General features: G+C 47.3%; 1 protein-coding gene across 2 annotated transcripts in view; it reads left to right on the plus strand.

Moving 5' to 3' along the window:
• PRMT7 (protein arginine methyltransferase 7) overlaps window positions 1-12459 on the plus strand; it is a 936033-nt gene that overhangs the window by 573444 nt on the left and 350130 nt on the right. For both annotated transcript variants that reach the window (XM_069653680.1, XM_069653690.1), the window contains exon 13: window positions 5635-5724. In XM_069653680.1, coding sequence (XP_069509781.1) covers window positions 5635-5724 — 90 coding nt within the window. The remainder of the gene's footprint in view (window positions 1-5634; window positions 5725-12459) is intronic.

Raw genomic sequence — 12459 nt, forward strand, 5'->3', positions numbered from 1 at the left:
GGTTGAAGGTATTGTAGACCCAGGCCCCAGAAAACCGTGTGGACAATTCAAAGGGTCTTGAATTTAATCCTTGCAGCCCCTGGGAGCCACGGAGGAGATTTCAGGGCTGGAAAGATATGACTGCGGGGCTTGAGGCCAAGTACAAGTCTCACAGTCCTGTTCTGGATGAGTTGCAAGGGGCGGAAAGTAGAAGCAGGCAGATTTAGAAAGTGGCTGTTGCAGTATTCCAGCCTAGGGAGAACCAGAGCTCTAGAGACATGAGCTTCTGGGGGAAGGAGAGGAAAGGAAGAATACCTCTGAGGAGGTGCAGTTGGTAGTTTGACTTCTTAGAGACGTCAGAAATGTGAGGAGAAAAGGAGAGTGTGGGGTCGAATATGACTCAGAGGTTCTTAGCCTCACAAGTGGGAGCAGGAAGAGGGCCAGAGAGAGACAGTAAAGAAGGGTGCAGGTGTGCCGATGAGGTGAATCTCGTCTTACTGGGATTAAGGCAGAGATCATCCGTGGCACATCGCTCATGGATAGCAGACAGGCAGTCAGAGATGAGAGAAGGAGAAGTGTGGCAGAGGGAAGCCTGAAAATGAGCTGAGTGTCATCTGCATAGCACTGAAAGTTGGAGCAGAGAGTGGCAAAGCGGTGGGCAAGGGGTGCCAGGTATTGGTTGAAAAGCCAGGGAGAGAGCCTAGACCCCTGGGGAACACCACAGGTAGAGAGTAAGATAGAGGAAAGGAAGTACCCAAGTTGGACCTGGGAGTGCCGATCAGAGAGGAAAAAGGTCAGCCAGGCCGGGGCCTGATCATTGATAACAAGGTTATCACGGAGACGGTTGAGCAGAATGGCATGGTTGACCATGTCAAAGGCAGAAGACAGATCGAGTAGGATGAGGACAGAAGGGATGTTAGAGTCTAGGTTGGAGAGCAGATCTTCACAGATGTTAAGGAGAGCAGTTTCTGTGTTTCTCGCAGCTCTGAAGCCAGACTGATGGTCATGGAGACAACCAACAGAATCGGTGTGGAAATTAAGCTGGGAGATGGCCAGCATTTCCAGGAGTTTGCCCAGGAAAGGAGTGATGGAGATTTGGCAATAGTTAGCCGGGCATGAGGGGTCAGCTGTGGGTTTCTTGAGAAGAGGGTGCACAAGAGAGTGCTTTAGAGGGGTCGGGGGGCTCCAGAGGTGGAGGAGAGGCTGCCCCATCCTTATGGCCTTTACCTTCCTTGCTTTGCCCTGTTCCCTAAGTCTCCAGGCCATAGCCCTATTCACTTATTCCCCTTTTTCATGGTACTTCTGCTTAAGGAATATCAGTTTCCTTTCCGTCTAGTGGAGCAGAAGGTCCTTCAATTGGGCTTCATACCCTTTAAGGCATCAAAACTCCTCAGTTGAATTGTCCCAACTCTCCTCCCTGTTTGAAGGGCCCCAATATTTCCCCTCAACTCTGCCTCCTGCTTATCCTGTTCTCTCTTCTTTTGTGCCCCTATTTTAAAAGCTCACCTCTTATAGTTGCATTAAATGCTTCCCATATGCCCGGGATCCCCACTTCTCCGTTGTCATTGATCTGAAAATATTTCTAGATGTTGTTTAGCAGCCCTTGGGCTACCTCCTTCTCTTTTAGGAGGAAGTTGTTACATGCCCATCTATCCCGGTGGGCCCGCCCTTTCAAATTCCCTATCACTGTTCTGACCAAATTGTGGTCCGACCACGGTATAGGCAATGTCTTTGAATCGGTAACCTGCCCCTTGAGCCCCCTATCTACAAAATTGTAATCAATTCTCGAGTAAGAGTTGCGAACTTGGGAGTAGTATGTGTATGATGCGATCTCACCCTGTATCTGGCCATATATTTCGGTTATCCCTAATTCTTCATTAATTTGTTGAAAACGATGGGCCTGGACCGCTTGCAATCGGGAGGTGGCCAGACCAATCGTCTTCCTACGGTCAGTTTCTGGATTCAAAACCATTTTGAAGTCTCCCCCCCACTATCCAGGCACCTTCCACAAAAAGCCAGAGCCTATCTTTCACAGAGTCCCAAAGTTGGGTCTGGCCCTTATTCGGGCAGTAAGTGGAACCCAGCGTCAAGCCACTTCCCCTCACATTCCCACTCAGAAAAAGAAAATGCCCCTCTGGGTCTTGGAGTTCCCCTTCCACTTTCAATCCCAGCTTAATAGATACTACGATTAGCCACCCCCTTCTTCTTAGTGATGTCTGACGCTTTATATAACATGTCTATCAATCTCGCCTTCAATGCCAGCTCTCTCCCTTTGATCCAGTAGGTTTCCTGAATAAACATCATGCCTAACTTGAGTCGATTAAACTCCCATACTGTAAGAGATCATATGAAGGGGTAGTTTAACCCCCGCACATTTAGGGCTCCCGTTTAGGGCTTCCAACCCGATGGGAAACGACGACTCAGTCACTAGGCCCCTTCCAGACACTCATGTTTCCCCTCTGCAGTTTCTGTGTATGTTTGGTTCCACCTGTTCACTTGGTTTCCCCATGTGTTATGAGGTCTCACCCTATCTGAACACCTTGCAGTTCCATATCTTTTAGCTATGCCCCCCACTCCTGATATCAACCCGATCCCCCTCCCTTCGTCAGCGTCCAGCACTTTGCCAGTGTGCATTGTGTTTCAGCACCGGACCGCCAGTCTCCCTCCGCCATCTAAATGTAATTTCACACTTATATTTGTCCTGAGCCCCCCTCAGCCACAATAAGAAACTATACTACACTCACCCCCAATAGCCAATAACCAAAAGACCAAAAACTAAGAACCAATAACCCAAAAACTTGTTGCCTCCTCATCTTGATGATTCTGCAGCCTGCCCCCGCTCCCTCCTCTCATATCCCTGCTCCTTCAGAGAAAGTAACCCCAAAGGGGTATCCCCGTGGGTGCCCACCGATATGCCCTGTAGTCCATCCCCGTCCCGACTCCTATTCACCCACCCCAAGAACACCTCCCGTCCTCATCAAACTTTCTCATAACTATAACAGCTTGAAAAACATACGCATCCCTAACTTCGTCGGGACTGCGAGGAAGCTCTCCCGACAAAGTAACATTAATGCAAGACTTTCCCCATTCAGATCTACTCCTTCAAGATCCCGCACGGGGAGGGGTGTTCAGTTTTTTAATATTACCGGGCTTCCAGAACCTGTTGTCTGTCTCAGGGACTCCTCTTCTTCTTTGCTTCTCCCTTATCCATCCCGACCAGGGGTCCAGTCAGCGGTCTGAGTTCCTCCTCGGCCAGCAATTCCCTGGAGAGTCTGCAAATATCCTCTTTTTGGCCAACTTGTATTTGGAGCCAGTTCAAAGGACATTGAAAACGGGAATCACCCACTTGGAGTTGAGCCACTTGGTCAGTGGGCCACATTGACGTCTCATGGACAAAATAAATGTAGCGAGGTCTTGAAACACAGAGATTTGTGTGGTGCCCCACTCCACTGGCCCCACTCTCCTCGTCTTGTCTAGTACCATAGTTTTTTCGACATAGTAATGAAATCGTGCCAAGGCTGAGCGAGGGCCGTGGGTCCCCCCGCCCTCCGCATGGTCGGCCTGATCGATGGTAGGAACTGTGGTGTGGTCCTCGTTAAAAATCTTCTTGATCACCTAGTTCATTGCTCTGACGATATCCCCTTCCATCTCCCCGTCTCTCTCCGGGAAACCGAAAAACCTCACGTTGTTATGGCTCACTCGGTTTTCAAAGTAATCCATTTTCAGGGTGATTTCCTCTTCTCTCCTATCAAGTTTCGACATCCACTGAGGATTGGTTGGCCTCCAGCCCCTCGAGTATACTGTCCATCGCTTCCACGTTTTTGTCGAGGACATCTATTCTCCTACAAATGTTGTTGCGGATGCTCCTAATCTCCTCCATTAAAGCCGCAATGGCTCTCTTTGTGGACATCCCGTCCTCCTCCATGTTTGGGATTGGCGGGGCGAGCGGGGACGAGCCCGGGCTGAGTCAGTGCCGTTGCCTCTGTCCTGCATTTCTGAAGTGCTTGGGTCGGGCCCCCCCTTCGAAACCTCTATGAAAACTGTACTCTTTCTGGGGTATGTGTAATTACAGGGGTGGTGTGGGCCACTTTCATCTGCCCCAGCCTCCAGCAGGGCGGATGACTGCTCACGCCCCACTCCCACTGAACTCAGGAGTCAGTTCTGAAGGTTTTCACCTGCTCAGGGTCATGTTGGTATGGTGGGGGTATTATTGCAAGATTTCGGAGACGTTCTCAGATCAGGTGAGAGACCACCGGGATTGATGGAGCCTGTCCCACTTATTTTAAGGTGAGTCGAGGGCTAGTTCTTTGCCTCCGTTGTAAGATCACTCTTCTTGTGTTTTCAACCCTGGTCGCATTAACCTCCTCACTCCCCTGGTGGTTGCAAACTGCTGTGGGTGGCACACAGAGCAGTCAGGGCCTCAGCCCCAGGTGGTCCAGTCGAAACGTGTGGGGGCCTTGATAGCCCGGGGTCCTGGGAGAGACACAATGGTGTCTTGGTTCTCTCTGCTCTGGCTCAGCGCTGGGTGTTGTGCCCTGTCCCCCGTGTCTCACCGCCCTTCAGTAGCTCCGGGTACTCTGTGTGGTCTGGGAGGTCGCAGAGGTATGCCCAAGTGCTCCAAGCCGGCTCCCATGGCCCCAAACACCTTTATGCGCCCCACAGGGCACTGCCTCTGGGTCACCCTCTGTACCACGTCTCTCTCCACTCAGGTGGACTGCCTCTGATAACATGATCGATCCTCTTCAGAGCCTCCGTGCTGGGCTCTGTTGTCCAGAAAGAAGACTGCTGAAAAGCCCTGCACCTCACCCACTCCTACCGGCTCAGCTCATATGTCGGGGCTGCGGCTTCACGTTGCCTCCCTCTCGTGAAGCATGGCCTCCTTTTCCCAGGCTTAGGGGCTCTCCTCTGCATGCGTCGTACCTCTAGGCTGCTCCTCTCCCCGTGTCTCGGGATTGCAGGTCCGGGGAAAGGGCTGTTTTCACTTCTCCCCGCTCTCTCTCACTTCTCATGTGGAGCCCGGGCTGGGCCTAAAATTCTGCTTCCCTCCCAGCAGAGGTTTGGCTCCGATCTCCAGCGTTACCGTTTCGATCGCTCCCGTTTTTTCCTCTGGGTGCTCCTTGAGGTGGGGAGGGGGGGATCTTCTCCTGCTTTGTCTTGTCAATTTTGGGTGGCCCAGGCCCCCAAAACCTGTGGCAGAAAGGGAGCTGCACAGAAGAGCTAGTGCATCCTTGTGCCCCCTGGTGGCTAATCTGCAGGGCATTTTTGTGATTCTGTGACAAATATCAAAAGTGGGGCTGGCCAGACGTGTCGCTTACTGAACCAGTACTGCAGTGAACTATAATCCCCAGTTGTGTTCGATGTCAAGTAGATGTGCATTCACATCTGAGCGATGAAGGTATTTTCTTGGACTCATCAGTATTGAGGTTCCTATAATGCCTGTATTGTCAGTCTACCCTGACCACCAATACTGTGAATGTGCTGTGGCAAAGTAAGCATTTTAGTATCCTGCTGTTTTCAGTCTGAACCCCCACCATGTATGCAAAATTCATAGCTAATCTTAATAATGGAATTCTTTCTAACAGCAAACTTCAATAAAAGCTATCTGCTTCTTGGGACTGAAGCAAGTGTATTTGATCTGTTTTATTCTATTTTAAGATGTTCAAAGCCAATCACCTGGAAGATGCAATAAAAGTCATAGAGAAACGCCCTGAACTTCTGAACTCTGATGACCTTGAGAACAAAAAGGTGAGTGACTTCAAATTTGTTGGCAAAATAGAAAAAAATGTATACTCATGTTTTCATTAGAAGTTAACCATGCATATCAAGACTCGGAAATATGGTACTGTGACGAATCCCGAGATGTTGTCACCTCTCCCCGAGGGGGAGCCCCTTCCCATCAGGCCAGGGAGTTAAGGCTGCTGCTACCCGATAGTCCCCCTGGGGCTGGCACTCAGCAGGAGGATCTCATGGGGATCAGGGAGGACATCTTGAGAGAACCCGGTACAACACCCCTCACCTTCCACCCACTTTCTTTACATCCCTCAGCCCATGAGGCACACCTTCTCATCCCTCACTTCCATACATATATGTGAGACAGATGCTGAGACGAGCGAGAGAAGGGATGACTTAATGAAGTTCTCCTTGACAGGTACTGAGACGAGGAAGAGTCCTCCTAAGAATTTGAATTCTAGCTGTCATCGTTCATTCAATATAAAGAGAGAGGAGGGGCTTATCTTTTTGTCAGACCTTCCCAGGAGGATCCGTGAGACTGGAGGATGTTCAGCGTGGAAGGGAGAGCTGCTGCTGACCGGGACACGTGCGAAGGAGCAGAGGCGTCCCTGTCCAGTCCGCCGTGCCTCAGTAGTCTGGGGAAATGCATGACCAGAGGTTCGGGTAGGAGCAGTGACTGTACTGCGTGGTTGTGGGAGGGCACGCAGAGAAAGCAAGAAGCTGAACAATACTTCAGAGAAGCTCGCGACTGATGGAGAAGAACCGGCACAGTCCCATAAGGTACATGTGCTGTCGGGATCAAGAAAACAGGCATGACAAACCTCAAACCCGGGGTTTGGGACCCAGATATACTTAATGAGAATATCTTAAGCAATAGGCCATATGATAGCACTTGGCGTGAGAGTGAACCAGGTATATCGGAAACAAAATACAGAGGAGAAAATAGGGTCTGGGACCTGCACCAACATGTTTATATTTGAGAAAGGCCAGCGGAAGGGAGACGTTCCCCCAGGCATTGTGATCTGTGATAAAAAGCCTGAGAAAAAGGCCACAGGAATGGAGGCATTCCCCCAGGCATCATGTACTGTGATAAAAAAGCTGGAGAAAGGCCTGGGAAAGTAAAAGCCAAGAAAGTGTGAGTACAAAGCCAAGGAAGGCCAGGGGAAGGAGCCATTCCTCTGGAATTGTGAAATCGTGAAAGCAAGTGAAAAGAGAGTCCAGGGGAAGGGAGTCATTTCCCTAGGCTTTGTGTGGGGGAAAAACACTGAGAGGCGGACACCAGGAGAAGGGAGCCATTCTCCTGGTACTTGAGGACACAGGTAGGATCACACCAGTGATCAAGGGGCAGGGAGTCATTCCCCTTGGAGAGAAGAAATAATGAACTTCTGATGCCAAGCTAGCAATCCTTTGTTTGGAGTATTGAAGTCAGGGGAAGGGAGTCATTCCCCTGGACCAAGAACATTGGTACAACTTTAGTTTAGTTATAAGTGTAAGGGACAGAGAAACAATCGTTTGACACAGGACGGTGGACTCTAATTAGTTGCAGCGACATCTTGACAGAGGAATTAGCACTTTTAGATGAGGCAGGGAAACCCCTCATTGATATAGTAAAAGGTAGGTTTTCTCTTTATTTTGATCTTAAATAAAAGTCTATAGAAATCACTATACCACCTGCATGTCAGCTTCCTCCTTCTGCGCCCTTTCAGTACCTAGAATTGAATGTTGCCTGCCTTCCTATGATGAATTTGGGCCTTATTGCTTCCAGCTGAAGAATGAGTTATAAGCCCCATGAGCCTCTTTTCTACTGTTCAGCCAGGAACAGATATTGATCCTTTCACTATGTGGTGTTTATTATTATTAACCCTTTACATAGCATTTTAGCATGTCTGAGTCCCATGGTAGGTTTGCATTTCTTGCATTCACTTTAGTTTGTTCTTAGTGTTGGGAGAAGAAGGCACTTTGATTCTATTCTCTACTCACATAAGAGATACCATCTGCTTTATTTATGCACTACTAGATTTATGTATTTATTTCTAACGCGCCAAAACCCCACAGGCATCAGGGTGCACGTATAGACTCCAGACAAAACAATCATTACACGACATCAAGAGGAAAGCCAGCAGTGAGTATAAGACTTACTCAAACACAAGAGTATTTGATTGAGGTGTGTAAGGGGTTCAAATTTGCAGAAGTGAAGGAAAGTACCACCCTTGGACCTACCTCACATCCCTACCCCCAAGGATCTTTGGAATGGTTGCCTCTTGTGTAACCAATATTAATTGTCAATTTGTGATTTTTATCCATTGCTTATAAACTAACATTTGGGACCCGCTTATGTTGGGAGAAACTGGATCGGGGGTTCTGGGGACCTCCACACTAAAGTCACCACAGGCACAGGAGTATGGCAGTGGCCAGGATGTTGTAACACAGACAGGCAATACCTTTGTACTGGAGTGTGTGACTCAAGCCATCTGGAACTGGCAAGGTAAAATAAAACATAAAAAGGAGACTGTCATAGATGGCTGAAAGGAATGCACCACTTATCAGAAACAGTTTAAGGGTGTTTATTAAAATGTTGTGGGCCCAAGGGCCATCCCTGTCATCTCATGTGGTATTTACTCCCTATCCCAGGCATCCATAACCCCAGTTAGTGTTACTGAACGGTAACCCCTACTGTCTAATTCCTGGCTTCTGCTAATGATGGCTCCCTAAATGGAGGCTATCTAACTCCCTCAGGGCGTCCTAATTCTCCCTAAACAATACAGTTTTTAGTGTTTAGGGAATATGAGTGGTATCTTCCACTTGCTTAACTGGATTTGGCTATGTTCACTCACATCCACGCTTACCACTTCTCTCCTACTCTTTCTGTTTCCATGTCTCTTTATTGAATTACACCATGAGAACAAAGCACTGTCAACAATCCAACTGTTTGCCAGGCAGACACCCGCAAAGCACCAAGGACAGAAAGAAAACAACCAATATTAGAAATAACCCCCAAACAGCACCTGTGTGTCCCTCCCCCCACCCCTCGCTCCAGCAGCAGACTTCCCGCCCCCTCCTACAGGTGGGTCATCATGTTGCATCCATATGCCGAACAAGATCTTGAACCATGGTCCATACCACAGAATCTCCCCACTCAGTGTCCAGCAGGTAGCACCATTATGTACCTTATGGCGGCATCAATCCGGTGAGTCCAACACAGCATTGAGGTATTCATCCCACACAGAATATATACCCTCCTGTTCCATAAACTCTGCTTGCTTGTGTCTGATGTCCCTCTACGCTGTAGCCCACTTAATCGTGTCTCTAACCCCACTCCCCAATGATAATCCAGTAGATTGTTTCCACTTCATTACAATCTGACTCTTAGCCAATGTTATTCCCAGCAAAATAAACTTCCAACAGCAGTTTACCTCTATTTTGACACGGCACAATGCCCAGGAGGCAGGTGTTAATTGTGACCGGCAACACCCACCCTGTAAATCTGGACAGGCCTTACATTACTCCCTGCCACAGACTCCCAACATGGGGACACTCCCACCACATGTGAATTAAGGTGGCCCTCATGTGCGAGCACTTGGGTCACTCGGTGCTCGTCTGGCCATACATCTTGTGCAGTCTATTGGGTGCTTCATAGGCTTGCTGCAGACATTTGTAATGTATAAGTATAAACCTCATGTTGCGAGAGACCGCTTTAGTATTCCCACATGCCCTTTTACCATTCTGCATCTTTCAGGGCTTGCCTTATGTCCCCCTCCCACTTCTCCCGCACTGCTTGCACCGCTGCACCGGCCTCCGAACGCACAGTCTGTATATTGCCTTAAACCGTCTGCCCCCTCACACACAGTGATATAGTGACTTGATTGACTCCATGTATTGATGGGCCTTTCGGGAACCCCGCCCACGCAGCCCTACAGCACGCCGCTAATTTGGCATACACCAAAAACCCAGCCCGCCCCATGTCAAACACGAATCTGGCCTGCTCATAGCTCACAAATCTATCCTCCTCATAAAGCTGTTTCCACTGCTGAATGCCGTGTTCTGCACAATACCCAGGTACATGCCCTTGCTTCAGCGCAGGACAGATGTCATTCCCCCAAACTGTTATCTGCGGTATGTACATGTTCCTATCTTCGTCGATCTTAGTGACATTCTTCCATAGCTTAAGTATTATTTGCACTTGCCATGGCAGTGCCTTGACCTACCGCCTATTCATCACCGGTATATTGAGCAGCACATGTGGCCATCATCAACAGCCTTATCTGTCCCTGGTAGCGCATATAGGCATGATTTTGTCCAGTTATTCTGCAGGCCCGACATAAGCCCAAAATCCTCTGTTGCCGGGTTCTTAATGTACAGCAGAATATTGTCAGCAAATGAAGACATGATATGCTCCTGTCACCAAGGATTGGCCACTACCAATTTAATGTGTAACATTTGAATACAAACAACAAGGTTTTGTTTTATTTCCAAACAAACTATCAGGTTTATGCTTTCTTTTGACATTGGACCTGAAGTATATTTTTTTTCATGTCTAGCAAAGTAACATGTTCACAAGATAGTTACTGTGTTTTTCAGCAAAACGTACTAAACCTTTGTTGTGACTCTGTTTGTTTTACCTTATCACAATTATTTGTGCAATACTGGATGTATTGAAATTCACCAATGTTCTACAAAAATTGTAGAAACAATGTATTGCTTCTTATTTTTGGTTTAAATGTCAGGAATTGATTGTCTCATGCTAAGAGTAATGTCCTGTCAAATCCAGCACTGTTAGCCACTCTTATCCCAGTACTTATGCTTGGTTACGTTGTGGTTACATATGGATATGAATATTGTCTTCATTTCTTGTTCGCACATTCACAATGACGATGACTACCTTAGTTGTTTTTACATCATGTTAATTTGATTCCTACCTACAATACATGTAAATAAACACATGTCACCCAATTTATGGGGTATATTACAGTTTTGTTATTAATTTCATAAACAGTCCTGCTACCCCTCTGCATGTGAGCACGACTCAATTTACTTGCATGCTGGGTTTCTGGTGATTAGTATTAACACCAACTCAATTTTTTGCAAATAATACAACATTCTACACTTTAGAAATGTTTCAACTTTATCGGCGGCTACCACACCCCCAGTTATACATGCTCCTGTCACCCGACACTATAGCCACTTTTTCTGAACCTCTTCCTCAGCAAGCTAGCCAGTCGTTTGTTCCATCACGAATGCAAACAACAACGGAAACAGCAGACAGCCCTGTCTAGTGCCCCTACCTAACTACCAGCTTCCCGAAATAACAACCTTAGTCTTACCTCTGGCATACAGCTCCTTGTACAGCAGTTGAACCCACCTAACAAAGCTTACACCTATGTCCAACGTCTGTAGCACTCTGCACATATAATCCCAATCGACACAGTCAAAGACCTTATGTGCATCTAAACTACTACTCTCTCATTGCCCTCCTTCCTTCAGCATACCTTCAATAATTAAAAACATTCACCTCACATTCAGCATAGTATTCATCTGGGGCACAAACCCCGACTAATCCTTGTGCACTAGCTTGGGCATCACTCTGGACAGCCTCCACGCTAGCATCTTAGCCAGAATTTTACTATCTACGTTTATCAAAGAGAGTGGTCTGTAAGAGCTGCACTCCCCAAGTCTTTTCCTCCCTTCGGCAATAGTATAGTCACTGCTTCGCTCATCCACTGCAGCATTATCCCCTCCACATATACCTCAGAGTACACCTCCTGAGGACGGAGTTGACAGCACAAATTAAGACTGATAGTCAGGAGCCGCTGCCATGGCAAGGGTTCAGCAGCAGCTGCTCCACAGAGGAGCTGGCACCTACCTGGCTTCTTCTTGGTCTTGTGGTGTCTTAAACACTGCATCACACTAACCAGAAAGCAACCATGGTCGAAGAAAATCTGCTTCTTGCACTGAAGCACTGAAACACACACCATGTACAAACTTGATTGATCCTTGTGACTATGCATGAAGAAACTCCAAGGGCACACAGAATATGAGGATTGTGTTTTCTCCAAAGTTGCCAGACAGTCGGCACACGATAAGGAACGAGATTGGGATACACCTCTGCAAACTGAATTTACAATGTCCTGAAGATGGCTGGTATATGTAATTCCGACAGATTATGTAGCCGAAACTCGAGACTGTTTTTTAAGTTCGAAAGGCCTTTTCTGACCCTAAAAATGAAGGGATACAGGCCACCAAGAAAGGAATGGTGCATTTATGTACTTTATAGTATTTTGCACTTTAGGTCTATCTATAGTGATGTGATTGTATGGTGCACACAGGGTTGTGCATCTACATTTTAGCATTTTGTGGCTAGTTGAAAAATATTGATAAAATGTGTGTTGTAATGATGAATTATTAATGTATGAATAATATATATATATGAATACATTATTAATATATATGAATACATTATTATGAAATAATGTAACTAGGCCTCATTTGAGAAATCTGGTTTCCATGAAAAATATCTGGTAAATGCAAAGAGGGTCTTTCTTTTGTGTGTCTAAGTAAACCTCCAGCAGCCTCTGTGCCAGTAATTCCTTATACGTTTTATAGAACTCTAGGGGTAACCCGTCAATCCCTGGTGTCTTCTCCCTACGCAGATCTTTTAATGCCCAATGCACCTCCTCTAAATCTAAAGGCCGCTCTAATTTGGCCCTATCTGCCTCCACTAAAGATGGCAAACCTGCCTCCTGTAACAGCTCC

This window comes from Ambystoma mexicanum, chromosome 1p, assembly GCF_040938575.1.
Source record: "Ambystoma mexicanum isolate Mex_15411 chromosome 1p, UKY_AmexF1_1, whole genome shotgun sequence".
Classification (NCBI taxonomy): Eukaryota; Metazoa; Chordata; class Amphibia; order Caudata; family Ambystomatidae; genus Ambystoma; species Ambystoma mexicanum.